Source organism: Bos indicus x Bos taurus, chromosome 7 (assembly GCF_003369695.1).
Source record: "Bos indicus x Bos taurus breed Angus x Brahman F1 hybrid chromosome 7, Bos_hybrid_MaternalHap_v2.0, whole genome shotgun sequence".
Lineage (NCBI taxonomy): Eukaryota > Metazoa > Chordata > Mammalia > Artiodactyla > Bovidae > Bos > Bos indicus x Bos taurus.
Window position 1 is genome coordinate 95,744,887 of NC_040082.1, and position 16,386 is coordinate 95,761,272.

Sequence of the window (16,386 nt, forward strand, 5' to 3'; positions counted from 1 at the left end):
CCCATCTCTCTCTCTTTTTAAAAAAATATTTTAATTGCAGAGAATTTCAAAATAGGCAACAGTGAAGAGGACATGTGGTAAAGCCACATGTGCCTGCTTCCACAGTCCACATGGCCAGTCTTGCTCCATCCTGTCATGGGTTCAACTACTTCTCTTCCCAGGCAGAGGTGGGGGGGAAGTGCTGACCCCCAGATTGTGATCTTATTTAGAAACAGGATTTTTGCAGATCCTCAAGTTCAGGGAAGATCATTTGGATGGGCCCTAACTGAACATGACTGGTGCTCTTATAAAAAGGGGAAATTTGAACACACACACACACACAGGGACTACGCCCTTTGAAGATGAGGACAGAGATCCTGGTGATCAATCAAATAAAGAAGTGCAGAGTGTTCGTCGCTTGGTCATGTCTGACTCTGCGACCCCATGGACTGTAGCTTGTCAGTCTCCTATGTCCATGGAATTCTCCAGCCAAGAATACTGGAGTGGGTAGCCATTCTCTTCTCCAGGGGATCTTCAGAACCCAAGGATGGAACCCAGGTCTCCTGCATTGCAGGTGGATTCTTTACTGTGTGAGCCACCAGTAAAGCCCAGTGGATATGCAAAGAAATGCAAAGGAGACCAACAAACCACCTGAAGATAGAGGACAGGGATGGGACAGAGCCTGCCTCACAGCCTCAACAGGAATCAGCCCTGTTGATACGTATTTTTTTCTTGGCTGGGCTACCAGGCATGCAAGGATCTTAGTTCCTTGTCCAGGCCTTGAACCCATGTCTCCAGCAAATGGAAGCACAGAGTCCTAACCACTGGACACCAGGGACGTTCCAACCCTGCTGACATCTTTTTTCCTTAACACTGTTTATTTATTTACTAAGCTGGGTCTTCCTTGCTTTGTGGAGGCTTTCTCTAGTTTCAGTGATCAATGGCTACTCTCTAGTTGCAGTGCCTGGGCTTCTCATTGCGGTGGCTTCTCTTGTTGCAGAGTACAGGATCTAGGTGGGCAGGTTTAACTGGGGCACACAGGCCCAACCGCTCCATGGCATGTGGAAACTTCCTACAGGAGGGACTGAATCTGTGTCCTCTGAGGGCTCAAACCTGTGTCCGCTGCATTGGCAGGCAGATTCTTAACCACTGGACCATCAGGGAAGTCTCCTGCTGACATCTTGATCACGGACTTCTGACTTCCAGAACTATAAGATGGTACAGTTCTATTATTTGTTTGTTTTTTAAAAATCAGGTTACTACATTTATTAGTTTTTTTTTCTTCTTCTTCTTTTTTCTGGCTTTACTGTGTAGCAGGTAGAACTTACCCCACCAGGGATCCAACCCATGCCCCCTGCAGTAGAAGCAGTCAGTCTTAACCACTGGACTAGGAGGGAAATCCCAGTCCTATTGTTGAAGCCCTCGTCTGTGCTACTTTGCTAAAGCAGCCTAGGAAATGAATTCACACATTATGCCCTGATTATTAGCACATCCTGACACCGAATCCTTTTTAAATTTATTTATTTATTTATTTTTGACTGCTTGGGTCTTCATTCCTGTTCGTGGATTTTCTCTAGGTGTGGCAAGCAGGGGCTAGTCTCTAGCTGTGGTTCACAGGCTTCCTTCCTTGTGGTGGATACGCTCGCTGTGGAGCTCAGGCTCTACAGTGCAGGCTCAGTAGTTGGGGTGCATGGGCTGTTTCTCAGCCACATGTGGAACCGTCCCGGATTAGGGATTGAACCTGTGTCCCCTGCATTGGCAGGCAGATTCTTAACCACTGGACCACCAGGAAAGTTAGGGATCACTTTTTCTGATGCCTTTTTCATCCTTGATCTGGCCAAAGAATTGCAGTGTGGAGCAGCAACTTCTGACCTCTTTCTTCACCCTGTTCCCTGTTTTCAGCCGTGCTGAACCCTATTAAGCATCTCTATGACTAGGCTGGGAGCTGTCAGAGCAAAAGAATTGTCTTTCTTAGGGCCTTCGTTCCCTGCGGGACTGATGAGAGGCAGAGGGAGAGGCTGGTAATGATTTGGGTTTAGCTCAGCATTTCCCACTCAGCCTCTGTATCCTTTCCTAATACTTGCTCCAAATTGCCTTTTTACTTTTTTTTTAAATCAAAAATGTATTGTTATTTCTAATGGAAATATAGTCGATTTACAATGATGTGTCAGTTTCAGATGCACAGCAAAGTGACTCAGCTATGCAAGCAGGTATGTGAGATCTTAGTTCTCCAACCAGGGATCAAACCTGCACCCTCAGCACTGGAAACATGGAATTCAAACCACTGGGACTGTCAGTTTTTTCTTTTTCTCTCGGTCAAATATGATGCTTTAAGGATCACAATTTATGTCCATCAAGGACTTTTGAAGAGTGTGTTGTGAGCGCTGAAGCCAGTCCTGAGAGGCATCCCAGAGATGTTTTCAGGGAGGAGCTGTTCAGTCAATGAGTCACTGTGGTCACACGGCCGGGCCCACACACCAGATGGCCATTTTGGCTGACTGTAAAGAAACTACCACTTTATTTTGTACTCTGTGTTGTGACTATTAAAGAAAAGTAATAACTTGGGGCATTAGGGACATCCTTGACCTCTGTCTAGATACTAGATGCCAGCAGCACCCCCACCCCAGGGGGAACAACAAAAATGTCTCAGACATTGTCAGAAGTCCCCTGGGGCTGTGGAATCACCTGGGAAGAGAAGGACCGATTTAGCCCCATGAAAGTGACAAAGCAACGGTCTTGTCCTGGCCATATTGCCTCTGGGCAATATCTTACAGTATCTTAGAGCCTAAAAGCAGCCCCAAATCAGCCTTTTGAAAACAGTTAAGTCATGGATGGGGCACATCAGGAGAGGGCCAGGGTGAAAATGCAGAGTCCTGGGCCCTGGAGGCAAATTCTGCAGGTCCTGGTAGGGCCCAGGGAGCTGTATTTCACAACTTCTCCACTTGAAAGTTTAAAAAGCATTTCCCCCGGCTCTATTAAGATGTAATTGACAAATAGAAATCGCATATATTTAAGGTGTACAACATGATGATCTGATATATATATATATACTCACTGTAAAATGACTACCACCGTCGAGCTAATGCACTCATCACCTCACTTGGTTCTCTTTTTCATTTTTTGGCCATACCACACAGCCTGAGGGATCTTAGTTCTTCAGCCAGCAGCTGAACCTGCACCCCCTGCAATGGAAGCGCAGAGTTTCAACCACTGAACCACCAGGGATGTCCTTAGCTAGCATTTTTTGTATGAATAGTAAGAATACTACCGTCAAACTACACGATGCAGTATTATTAGCTATAATCACCATGCTGTACATTGAATCCTCAGAACTTACTCATCTAACAACTGAAAGCTTAAATCCTTCAATCAAATTTGCCCCCAGCCCCAGGCAACCACCCTTCTACTCTCTGCTTTTGTCCATTTGATTTTTAAAAATTTCACATGTAAATGAAATCATATGGTATTTATGCTTCTGTGTTTGGCTTATATCACTTAGTATGATGGCCTCCAGGCTCATCCATGTTGTTGCAAATGGCAGGATCTCCTTCTTGATGGCTGAATAATATTTCCTGTGTGTATATGTGTCTGATGATCCCTTTCTTCTTTTTGGCCACACCAAATGGCATGTGGCATCTTACTTCCCCGACCAGGGATCAAACCCGTGCCCCTCTCTGTGGAGGCACGGACTCCCAACCACTGAACTACCAGGGAAGGCCCTGTAGCACTTCTGCTTTATTCAACCATCCATTGACAAATGCTGAAGTTTTTTTCTGTATCTTGGCTACTATGAGGAATGCTGCAAAGAACATGGGGGTGCAGATATTTCTTCAAGAGAGTGATTTCATTTCCTTTGGATATATACCCAGAAGTGGGATTGCTGGATCATATGGTGGTTTTACATTTAATCCCATGAAGAACCTCCACGCTGTTTTCAAGAATGGAAATTACGTGCTAACATTGTATCATATACGTGCTTATATGGCTTGTGTCTCCTACTGTCATGTAAGATCTCCGAGGGTAGAAACAAAATAGAGTATTCAATATGGACTTAGAGGTCTGAATTCTCTTTTAAATAAGCTTGCTGCTGCTGCTGCTGCTAAGTCGCTTCAGTCGTGTCCGACTCTGTGCGACCCCATAGACGGTAGCCCACCAGGCTCCCCCGTCCCTAGGATTCTCCAGGCAAGAACACTGGAGTGGGTTGCCATTTCCTTCTCCAATGCATGAAAGTGAAAAGTGAAAGTGAAGTCGCTCAGTCGTGTCCAGCTCTTTACTATCCCATGGACTGCAGCCTACCAGGCTCCTCCACCCATGGGGTTTTCCAGGCAAGAGTACTGGAGTGGGGTGCCATCACCTTCTCCATTAAATAAGCTTACTGAAGCAAAATTTAGAGGCCACAACATTTCACCCATTTTAAGAAGAGAAATCAATATTTCCTTAGTAAACTTGCCAAATAGTGTGACTGTCACCACTATCCACTTTTGAAACACTTACATCACTCCAAGAACCCTCATGCCTGGTTCCAATTAATCCCCATTCCTGCCCTTCAACCCTAGGCAGTCACCAGTCTACTTTCTGTCTCTATAGATCTGTCTCTTATGGACCTTTTATAGAATGGGTCATACAATTTACATTATTTTGTGTCTGACTTCTTTCACTAAGCATAATTGAGTTCCATCATGTTAGTATGTGTCAGCATTTTGTTCCTTTTTCTTGCTGAGTCATACTCCATCATATGGATGAACCAGATTGTGTTGATCCATTCATCAGCTGATGGACATCTGAGTTGTTTTCACTTTAGGACTATTATGAAAAATGCTGCTGTACATATGCATGGACAAGTCTCTGTGTGGACATACCTGTTCATTTCTCTTGGGTAGATTCCTGGAGACAAATTTCTAGGCCACATTGTAAGTTTAGCTTTGTCTTTCCGAGAAACTGCTAAACTGTTTTCCAAAGTGGCAGGGCCATTTTGCATTCGAGGTTGGGATTACGAACATACCATTTTACAGACGATGAAACCAGCGGAGATTTGTCAGGCGATTTGTGAGTCTACTTGGAGTGTCAAGTGTTGGAGTTGAGATTCAAATCTGTTTGTTTTTGCTTTTCACTTTAGAATATGCACTCCTAAAACTAACATCACAAATGCTGCTGACAATGAGTCACACCTACCCATCTCCATTTGCCTTTCATGACAGATTTAACTGTTCTGGGACAGGATGCTTAGGGAAAGGCAGTAAATGTCGGATGTATGAATTTGAGGAAGTACGTTTGCTTCGAAGATACATGAGAAAGATGTAGAGAGTGTGAGGATGGAGAGATGGATTAGAAACCCTTTGAAGATGGCTAATGAAATGACAGGTCCAAGCAACTGTCCCTAGAGAAGCAAATCATTAGGGAACAGTCAGAGAGTTTACAAAGGTAAGATCAGGTGGATGGCATGTGAACCTCTTGATCAGTTGTAGTCCTCAGAAACAGAAAGAGAAACGCAGAATCCTGTCCTCCTGGTGACTGTCTCCAGCACCACCTAGAACGAATTAATAGCTTTCATTTCTTGAATTTGACTGGTGACAAAGGAACACGTTAAGTAACGTAAGGGGATGCCATCAGCCAATATCAATCTATGGGAAACTGCAGGGCAAACAGCCTGGCTTTTTTTACTTTTTATTTTTTGCTGATCACACAGCATGTGGGATCTCAGCACCCCAACCAGGGATTGAACCCCTTGCACCTGCAGTGGAAGCTCTGAGTCCCTTCCCCGCCCCAAACTCCAGCACTCACAGAGCATGTTCACGACCACTTCCTGGGTGACTCCACCACGAGCACTGGTGGCCCGACACAGGTAGGTGCCCGCCACCTCCCGCTTGACAGTCCTCAGGTCCCCGATGGGCAGCGAAGCCCCGTCCCCTTTCCGGCTACAGTTCAGCTTGGGGATTGGGTTCCCCCGGGGCTCGCACATCAGGGTCTGCTCCGAGCCTTCCTGCCACGTCCAGTTTCCCAGACAAACCCGCTGGTCTAGTTGGGGGCCTTCTGAAGAAACACAGCAAATGGGGAGTGGGGGAATAGGGCAGATCAGGGATCTGGACACCACTCACCTTCTGGGTCTATGTGTAAGAAGACTTAGGCGGGAATTTGGGTAAGGGCCTCACCAGGGTGGGGGTGGGGTGGGCCTTGGAGGGCAGGAGCTCTTAGGGTCTTGGAGCTTAGGGGTCATAGTCCAGCGGCCTCACTCACACAGGACATGGAGCTCCAGGGTCTGGTGTTTCTGGACCACCAGCCCAGCCACCTCCAGTTCAGCAGAGCAGGAGAGACAGCGTCCATTGTCCTGGGCACTGGGGGTGAGCTGCAAATGGGCCCTCGGGCCCAGAGGCCCAGCCGGGGCTCCGTTCAGTGTCACCACAGTTGCAGCACGGGCCTCACACTCCATGGTCACTGTAGTCCATCCTGAGACCTCGGGTGGCTCAAGGTCCGGGAGAGAGCCTGGAAGCCTGGAGGTGTGGCACACACACAGTGAGCCCCGCCCCTGGCGTTAACCCGCCCCAGCGTTATCCTGACCCACCTCCTAAGGCTCTCTTGGGTTTCTACTTAAGTGTAGAAATCACGCTCTCTCGTGTATTCCGGATCTCATTCCCCAGACTCACTGAACACTTCAAGGAATGGGTGCCCTCTTCCTCCTCGTTTCCCTCGATCCAGGCCTCAGCCAAGACGGAGTATTCATGGAACGTGACGATGGTTTCCAGCCTCTTGTCTCCCAGCACGACATAGACCTCAGCGTCCCAGGCTGGGAACAGTCCATCCAGCGTGCACTTCACCGGCCACCGTGAGCCTACTTCCACAACCAGGGGACCTCAAGGTGCGGGTCGGTCGATGGCAGGACTGGCGAGACAGAGCCGGTGTAAACAGGGGGCAGACAGACATCCTGAAGCCCTCTCCCCGGCCATTTCCATCCCCCGGCCTGGAACGCCCTCTTCCAGGGAAACTGGTTAGGTCACTCTTGTCTCAGGACACACCTACCGCTTGCCCTGGGTCACAGCCTTTCCAGATCATCCTTCAGTGCAGGCACCCAGCCCAGAACATTCCACCCCAGTGGCCAAGAAGATGCTCTTCCCAGAAGCCTTTGCAATCAAGGTTGCCACTTTCTCAGCAGCCCCATGGCCAGGGGCCTCTGCTTCCCAGGGACCCCGCATCCCAAGCAAGAAATCCCCCTCAGTGCATCTTCTCTGCTGGCTCCCCAGTGCCTCACCATAGGTCTGGAGCTTCCTGGGGGCTGAGGTGTTCTGGAAGAGTTCCAGCCCTTGTGACCGCAGGTTCCAGTTCCCAGCGGCAAGAGAAATTGGTGCCATGGTCTTCTCTTCTCGGCTGCACTGTGAACATGACCTCGGCGGGCTCCCCCTTTCCCACGGGCTGCCGGGCCAGCTCCTCCTCCCCTCGGAGCAGCACCACAGAGAGGCGGGCCCGGGGGGCCCCGCCAGACACCAGGCAGCTCAGGTTGAGTTCTTCACCCACAGGCTGCCAGAGGGGCAGGGGAGCCAGCTCCACATGCTCCGGGAACCCTGCAGGGGAAAGGGGTGTTATGTGAACAGGACAGGCTGGCTGCCTGCCCATAGCGGGTGTGTTGGGGCCCTGGACACACCTGTTCCACAAACCTCACCATTTTATCCCCAGAACACTCCCCAAACCACCTAAGCCAGATCGGAATGTTAAGAGCTTCAGGATAACCTGGTGAGATGTCCCCAGGTGGTTGTGAAGGAGGCAAAACAACTCTTTATTCACTGCAGCATCTGAGACTGACACATGGAAAGGAATTTCAAAGTCTATTGCCTGGAGTCCCAGCAATACATTACACTTAAGCTGCCCAGTCTCTAGACTTTGCTGTAAAATAAAAAGAGAAATTCTTCCTTCTCTTTGTGGCCTTATTTTTCTCCACGGCAGCTCTCACCTCTGACATACAAGATCATCGACTGACTTCATTGGTAGAGAAACCACAGAATGTCAGCCCAGGAGGGCAGGGGTGTTTGTCTGTTTTGTCCCCAGCTGTACGGTTGGCACCCAGGAGGTGTTCTGTATTTGTAGAAAGAATGAAATAGAGTCAGGCACACTGACTCGAGGCTTTTCGGGAGTTTCCTTTTAAGGGTTCCTGAATGAACTGTGTGATCCCCTGAAATGTCAAACATATCAGAACAGACACTCAAAACGAAGCCTGAGTATCCCCTGAAGGCACCATCTGTTGGTGGGGGGGGGGGTGGTATCCACAGGCCAGGGTCTCCATTCTGCATGAGGTAATAGAATTCCCAGCCTGGATCTTCCTGCCAGTGGAAATTGCCAACAGAGCCCCAGTGAACTGTGGCTTAGCACTGAAACATTCCCCAGACTCCCCAGGGAAGGGTCTTGAGGCCTCGAACTTCTAGTGCCTTCTCAAGAGGCCCTGAAGTGTCACTTAAATAGCAGCATTGCTTCGAGTTGGTTTTCAGTCCTGAATTCACCTTCTCCCCAGGTTGCCAGCATCAAAAAAAAAAAAGAGCAGTGATCTTAAAATGTCAGGAGGCTGGAGTTGATTCCTAGCTTCTCTGCTTCCTTGCTTTGGCCAGTGGGGGAGTGACTTTGCCACCTGAATAATCCCTGCCCTCAGGGTTAGGGAAAGGAAGCCTGAGTTTTCTAAGCTATAAACTGGGTCTAAAGAGAGTAGGGCTCTTGTTATTATTATTATTAATTTACTTTTAAATATTTATTACCTGATGTGTGCGGGATCTCATTGCAGCATGCCAGATCCTTCCTTGAAGCAAGAAGGCTCTTCCCTGCGGCAAACTGTGCTTCTCTCTAGTTATGGTGGGCGGGATCCAGAGTGCCCAGCGTCAGTAGATGTGGTGCTTGGACTCAGTTGCCCTTTGGCATGTGGGATCATAGTTTCCCAGCCAGGGACAGAAACTCCTGCATTGGAAGGCAGATTCTTAACTGCTGTACCACCAGGGAAGACTCATAATGTTTTTCTTCAGACTATTATTAATCCACTTCAGAAGTTAAGAGGATGACTGTAAACTGGAATGAGGTTACTTTTAAGGTGAGGAATGTGTGTGTATGCTCAGTCATATCTGATTCTTTACGACCCCATGGACTGTAACCCACCAGGTTCCTCTGTCTATGGGATTTTCCAGGCAAGATTTCTGGAGTGGGTTGCCATTTCCTTCTCCAAGGTGAGAACTACATTCTTTAAAAAAAAAATTTTTTTTCAATTTATTTATATGGCTGTGCTGGGTCTTCATTGCACACACAGGATCTTTAATTGTAGCATGTGGGGTCTAGTTCCCTGATCAGGGATGGAACCTGGTCCCCTGGGAGTAGAGTCAGCCACTGGGCCACCAGGGAAGTCCCTAGTATTCCCTTCTTGTACACTTCACTGCCCACGACATGTGTGACCTGGATTGGGTCCACAGTTAGCTGCTCCCTGGCTTCCTGTAAGGTCAGCCCTGTGCTCTAGATGTCTGTCTGCTCACACACTCTCCATGGCTCCCTATCAACAGAAGGAGAAGGTCTCAGTTTCTCAGTCTGGCATTCAAAGTCCTGCCAAACTCAGCTCCAGTGACACCAATCCATTGATATTCAGTCCCTCTAACCTCCCCAGTTGCATGTCAGTTTGTTTCCCCACTCCAAACTTTTGACCAGGCTGTTCCTTCTGTCTACCCTTAAAAAAAATATTATTCTTTAATTTTTGGCTCTGCTGAGTCTTCTTGCCGTGTGAGCTTTTCTATTATTGAGGTGAATGGGGGTACTCTCTAGTTGTGGTGCACAGGCTTGTTATCGGGGTGGCTTCTCTGATGGGGATTCTGGGCTCTAAGGCTAGCAGGCTTCAGTGTTGTGACCCACGGGCTTAGTTGCTCTGCGCCATGTGGGATCTTCTCGGATCAGGGATTGAACCTATGTCTCCTGCACTGACAGGCACATTCTTTACCACTGAATCACCAGGGAAGCCCTGTTCCTTCTGTCTAGCATGCTTGTTTTTACCAACTCCTGTGCGTGCTTCAAAATCCAGTTAGGGGCCTCTCCTACAAAAATTACAACTCAATCTAGAGAAATTTCAGCCACCCAGAGACGCTTCTTCATCTAAATACTGGCAGTGGGGCAGGACCAAGCTACAGTCTCTCCTAGGTGACCCTTTGCTACTGGGTGCGACTGTGTGATCCATTTCACAGAGGTAAAAACTAAGGCAAAGTCTGGCACCCAAAGAGGGAGAAATTTAGCAGAGCCGGGACTCAAACCTGGAAGGTGGTGCTTTCAGTCTCAGGCTGAGATGCAGAGGGTGCTATGAGGAGGTTTCCGGGGGGTTTTCAGAGGCCACTGAGATTGTTTGGGGACTTTGCTCACTTGGCCAGCAGCTGTTCAAACATTCCCGAAACCAGAAACAAAGCCACTGTTTGCCCCAAAGCTCCTTCTACTCAGGCACTGTGAAGGCGAATGTCCCTCAGGCCTCATTGCATCATTAGACCTTTCCAAGGGGGTCAAGTGAAAATCAATCAGGAAGCCATATGTTCCCCCTCACTCCCCCACATGAGCATCACTCCAGCACATGGACTTAGTCGCTCACAGGCATATCTTGGTTCCCCTACTAGGGATTGAACTTGTGTTCCTTCCACTGCAAGGCAGGTTCATAACCACTGGATCACCAGGGAAATCCCTCTTTCTTCCTTTTTTATTTTCTTAGTTTGAATTTCATGTATCTATTTATTGCTTATGTCATGCTAACTCACTGTCACTTCAAATGTCCAAAGGAAATAAAAGGCACATGGAGAAAACACATCCCCTGCCCTCTCCTGGAGCGCCCCCTGCCACCCCGGTTTCCCTTGTCACAGCCAGCTGCTTTTGCTGTGTTTTTGTCCAGAGCTCTTTAATGCAGAAACACAACCTCTCTCTCCCCACCCCCATGTCTCCCTAACACTGTGGTACCTTGACAGTCATTCTGGGCAGACCCTACTTCTTTTGAACTTGACAATACCCCCAAAATGTTCTGTCTCATTCTTTTACACAGTTGCATACTATTCCATGGGATGACTGAACCATTGTTTCTCTCCTCAACCCCCTATGTTTTTTAAAAGAATTTTTTGAACTTGGACCATTTTTAAGCTCCTTATTGAATATGTTACAATATTGTCTCTGTTTTATGTTTCGGTTTTTTGGCTGTGTGGCATGTGGGATCCCAGTTCCAGACCAGACATCAAACCCGCACCCCCTGAACTGGAAGGTGAAGTCTTAAGCGCTGGACCACCAGGGACGTCTCCCCAGTTCCCTACATTAGAGTGACTTGCAAGCTATTTCCCTTCCAGATCAAGCCACAGTGAATAACCCCCTACCTGCTTCAGTTCCCTCGTGAGTGGGAGCACCTATAGGCTCAATTTCTAGAAGTGGGTTTTCTATGTCAAAGGACCCACACATGTGACATTTTGGGGACTGATGTCTGCTTCCCCACCAGAAGCTGTGACTCTTGGGACCCCCACTCTGTCAGCAATGTCCACAGACTGTCTGCTTCCCCACACTCTTGCCAGACCAGTTGGTACCAGTTTTTTGTATTGTTGACAATGTTTGAAAAAAAAAAAAAACTCAGGGCTAATTTTAATTCATATCTTTTACTTATTTATCTATTTCTTGGTCTCAAGGCTTGTAGGGACTCAGTTCCCTGACCAGGTACTGAACCCAGGCCACATCAGTGCCTCCACACTACCAGGAAACACACCACAGTGTTGTGTTTTTTTTTTTAAAGAATCAGATCTAGGACCATCTCAGCTTATTAAAGAGGCCTAGAGAGACAGCATACAGGAACGTTCTGAATTCCTGTCCATATTTGAAGGGCACCCCTATGGAGTTCAAGGAGGGCGTCCAGATGACATCAGACTTTCCAAAGATGGGCCTCCTGCCCGTCAGTGAGACCCTGCCTCCACTCACCAAGTTACGAAGGCTTTCCAACCTGCTGGGACTCCCCTGTCCACCTCCCCCACCCAGTCTGCCTAGTCCAGGCCCTGGACCCAGCCACTCACAGTATACGGTGAGGTCCATCGAAGCCATCGTCACTTCACTGTGACACATTGAGATGCACAACAGCATGTGGTCTTCTTGAACATCACTCAGTTCAAAAACCTTCCAGTTGTTCCTGCGGTCCACTACCTTCTTGGTTGATTCAGCCTCTAGGCTCAAAATTGCCTTTTGGTCACAGGAGATACTGCAGTTCACCCTCAGAGAGCCTCCTCGGGGTATGATGGCTTCTGAAGGATGTATTGATGTTCCGGCACCTCCAGGCCCTGGAACCAAATCGGGGGAAGGGGTCAGGCCTGACAACTGGGGCTCATCAATATTACTGCATCCAGCCTGTGCTGGAGACACAGCATTGAACAAGACAAAACTCTGCCTTCAGTGTGGGAGACAGAAAAATTCATGAGTAAACAACATAATTAACAACTGATGCTGACAAGGGCTTCGGGAAAGACGAAACAGGATGAGAGAACAGACAGTTCCTTCGTGACCAGGGAATGTGTGAGCAGAGATCAGGATGCAGAGCAGCGGTGGGCCATTCCAGAGAAAAGGGAAATGACCTCCAGGAAAAGGAGCAGCAAGTGCAGAGGTCCTGAGGCAGGGTGGCTGGAGCAGAGTAAGGGGATAGGTTGGGGGAAAATGAAGTCAGGAGGATCATGTAAGCAGTGTTCAGCCGTGCCAGGGATGTGGTCTTCATTCTGAGGACCTTGAGTGGCCATGGAGGATGTTAGCAAAAGAGGGGCATGGAGTCAGTGTCCGTTTCCCTCCCAAGAGGTCAAGTGTGAAGAAGCTCCAATCAGGCTGGTCCCCACTCCCTTGGACAAGTGGTTTCCCCTCTCTGGCCCTCACTTTCCCCTGCCTGTAAAGTGGGCGAATACAGTCACCACACCACCCGCTAGCACAGGGCAGGTAGCCAGTGGCTGCAGGAAAGAAGGAGGGGGTCTGTTCTGATAAGCTCCCTCAGACCATGGTGCTTTCAAACGGAAAAAATCTCTGTGTGAGCCCACCCATCCTAACCCTGCCACCCTCCCCAGACCCCCCTCAAAATGATCTCTGCCTTCAGCTTCAGGTCTACTCCATCTAGGATGGAGGTATGTGGAAACAGCAGCTCTGTGAGTTCTCCAAGGGTGACTCTGGGATCCTTCCCACTTCAGAGAGAAATGGTGAAACCTGATGGGAGGCTGGGGCTTCCCTGGTGGCTCAGATGGTAAAGAATCTGCCTTCCCAAGCAAGAGACCCACGTTGGATCCCTGGGTCAGGAAGATCCCCTGGAATAGGCAATGGCAACCAGCTCCAGTATTCTTGCCTGGCAATTCCATGGACAAGAGCCCCATGCAAAAGGGGAGGTTACTCAGCTAGAAAGGGGTAGAATCCAGATTGGAATCCCAATTAGAACTCTTTGTTGAGCTGGTGTGGATTTTCCAGTCTCTTACTTTCTGACAGTTACCACCATCTGAGACCAGCTGTCCCCCTTCTCCCCTTCCTCCTGACTGAAGGTGGGGAAGGATTGCTGGGGCATCCCATTCTCAATCTCTGCTCCCTGGGCAAGTCAGCCCTGGAATCCCCCTGAGCAGAGTCCAGGACTTCCCCTGGGGGCACCGGTGAGGAACAGAATGTGCATGGCGGGGAGGTGGGGTAGGGACCCCAGTCTACTTAAGCTTGGGGTGGCCCTCCTCACAGTCAGACCACCTCCTGGGCCAGGACACAACCGCTGAGAGGTGGCCGCTATTAACTTCACTTTACAGCGGAAAACCTGTAGATCCTCGGGAGGGGCAAACCGCAGAGCAGTCGGGCCAAGAAGGGTCTGGATGGGAACCCATGGCTGTTGACTTTCAATCGGTGCCTCTAACCCCAACTTCCCATAAACAGCGACCTAAGTACGAATCGCCTTATTCCCAGGCGGTCGCGGGCTGGTCCTCCCACGGCTTCAGGACGCACCCCGTGTCTCCAAAGTTGACTTGACGGCAGCCCCCGCCCCTAACTCACCGGGCAGCAGAGTCCAGAGCAGGGCCAGGAGCGCAAGCCGCGCGGCACCGGCGGCGCCGGGAGCCATCGCAGGCGGAGGTGGGGCGGGGGAGCTGGTACCAAGGATCGCGGCCAAGACTGGCGCCAGGGCTTCATGGGTCCTTTTATACCGCTGGCCAAGGAGGGGGAGGGGGCGGTGCTCCGAAGAAACCTCGCGCTTTCCCCTCCCGGACCCTGGCTTTTCTGGATTGAGAGAGTGCCTGGCCGGATCCTGCTTTGTCCCCCCTAGCTGGGCGCTCAGCACTGGTATTTGCAAATTAAAATCCTGAGGCTTGCCTAGCGGCAGCGGCCGTGAAACAAATGACGGAACTGCTCCCGGCGCTAAGGGGCCCGTCCCTGAGCGGACCTGACCTTGATTGTGTGTTTACGTTACGCTAAAAAGGCAATGACACCCCACTCTAGTACTCTTGCCTGGAAAATCGCACGGACGGAGGAGCCTGGTAGGCTGCAGTCCATGGGGTCGCGAAGAGTCGGACACGACTGAGCAACTCCACTTTCACTTTTCACTTTCATGCGTTGGAGAAGGCAATTGTAACCCACTCCAGTGTTCTTGCCTGGAGAATCCCAGGGACGGCGGAGCCTGGTAGGCTGCCGTCTATGGGGTTGCACAGAGTCGGACGCGACTGAAGCGACTTAGCAGCAAGCGCTTTAAACTATGGAAAATTCTTCAGTTCAGTTCAGTTCAGTCGCTCAGTCGTGTCCGACTCTCTGTGACCCCATGAACTGCAGCACGCCAGGCCTCCCTGTCCATCACCAACTGCTGGAGTCTACCCAAACCCATGTCCATTGAGTTGGTGATACCATCCAACCAACTCATCCTCTGTCGTCCCCTTTTCCTCCGGCCCTCAATCTTTCCCAGCATCAGGGTCTTTTCCAATGAGTCAGCTATTCGCAATAGGTGACCAAAGTATTGTAGTTTCAGCTTCAGTATCAGTCCTACCAATGAATGCCCAGGACTGGTCTCCTTTAGGATGGACTGGTTGGAACTCGTTGCAGTCCAAGGGACTCTCAAGAGTCTTCTCCAACACCACAGTTCAAAAGCATCAATTCTTCAGTGCTCAGCTTTCTTTATAGTCCAACTCTCACATCCATACATGACTACTGTTGACAAAGTAATGTCTCTGCTTTTAAATATACTATCTAGGTTGGTCATAACTTTCCTTCCAAGGAGTAAGTGTCTTTTATTTTCATGGCTGCAATCACCATCTGCAGTGATTTTGGAGCCCAGAAAAATAAAGTCAGCCTCCGTTTCCACTGTTTCCCCATCTATTTGCCATGAAGTGATGGGACTGGATGCCATGATCTTAGTTTTCTGAATGTTGAGCTTTAAGCTGGCTTAAAATTCAGCATTCAAAAAATGAAGATCACAGTATCCGGTCGCATCAGTTCACGGCAAATAGATGGGGAAACGATGGAAACAGTGACAGGCTTTATTTTCTTGGGCTCCAAAATCACTGTGGACGGTGAGTGTACCAATGAAATTTAAAGATGCTTGCTCCTTGAAAGAAAAGCCATGACAAACCTAGACAGCTTACTAAAAAGCATTTAGGAATCCTGACATGATTTTTGCCTACAAAGGTTGGTATAGTCAAAGCTATGGTTTTTCCAGTAGTCACGCATGGATGTGAGAGCTGCACAATAAAAAAGGCTGAGCGCCAGAGAATTGATGCTTTTGAACTGTGGTGCTGGAGACTCTTTAGAATCCCTTGGGCCACAAGGAGATCAAACCAGTCAATCCTAAAGGAAATCAGTCTGAATATTCATTGGAAGGACTGATGCTGAAGCTGAAGTTTGGCACCTGATGCAAAGAGCCAACTCATTGGAAAAGACCCTGATGCTGGGAAAGATTGAAGGCAGAAGGAGAAGGGTTCGACAGAGGATGAGACGGTTGGATGGCATCATCATTTCAATGGACATGAGTCTGAGCAACTTCTGGGAGATGGTGAAGGACAGGGAAGCTTGGAGTGCTGCAGTCCATGCAGTCTCAAAAAGTAGGACACGACTGAGCGACTGAACAACAAGAAGAAGCAGGGAAGATCCAGCACAACCAAAAATAAACAAGTAAATTTTTTTTAAGTTTTTTTTTTTTTTTTTTTAAATAAGAGCTTAGGGGCCAGCGCCGGTCCGGTGGGAACGTGGAGGATGAGGCCGCTGCCGGGCGCTCCCGGTGTGGCGGCGGCCGTATTAAAAAATAAATAAATAAATAAATAAATAAGAGCTTACTGTGAGCCAAGTGTCATTCCAGGTGCTGGGGACACAGTAATGAACAGAATAGACCAAATTTCTTGCTATCACACAGAAATCATTTATTAATAGTAGGAGCAACAGAAACAAAAATACAATATGTAAAGGTGGTCCTTTGGCTAA

General features: G+C 48.9%; 1 protein-coding gene and 1 pseudogene across 2 annotated transcripts; both read right to left on the minus strand.

Annotated features, from left to right (window-relative positions):
- Positions 1-1,483: 1,483 nt before the first annotated feature.
- Positions 1,484-14,047, minus strand: LOC113895929 (annotated as a pseudogene). The gene is made up of 6 exons (XR_003511952.1): positions 13,981-14,047; positions 12,003-12,263; positions 7,223-7,532; positions 6,621-6,855; positions 5,761-6,467; positions 1,484-3,161 (listed from the first exon to the last, which is right to left on the minus strand). The product of XR_003511952.1 is annotated as an intercellular adhesion molecule 1-like (transcript).
- Positions 3,658-6,419, minus strand: LOC113895930 (intercellular adhesion molecule 1-like). The gene is made up of 2 exons (XM_027547785.1): positions 6,214-6,419; positions 3,658-6,006 (listed from the first exon to the last, which is right to left on the minus strand). Exons 1-2 carry the CDS (start codon positions 6,404-6,406, stop codon positions 5,507-5,509), a joined length of 693 nt encoding a protein of 230 aa, XP_027403586.1. The 5' UTR covers positions 6,407-6,419; the 3' UTR covers positions 3,658-5,506.
- Positions 14,048-16,386: the final 2,339 nt, after the last annotated feature.

What these genes read in the sequence shown, in the direction of transcription:
- LOC113895930 (XM_027547785.1), bottom strand. Translation starts at nt 6,406, where the DNA reads ATGGAGTGTGAGGCCCGTGCTGCAACTGTGGTGACACTGAACGGAGCC. An exon ending in CCTGGAGCTCCATGTCCTGT is followed by an intron (nt 6,007 to 6,213) that starts GTGAGTGAGGCC and finishes TTTCTTCAGAAG; the next exon opens with GCCCCCAACTAGACCAGCGG.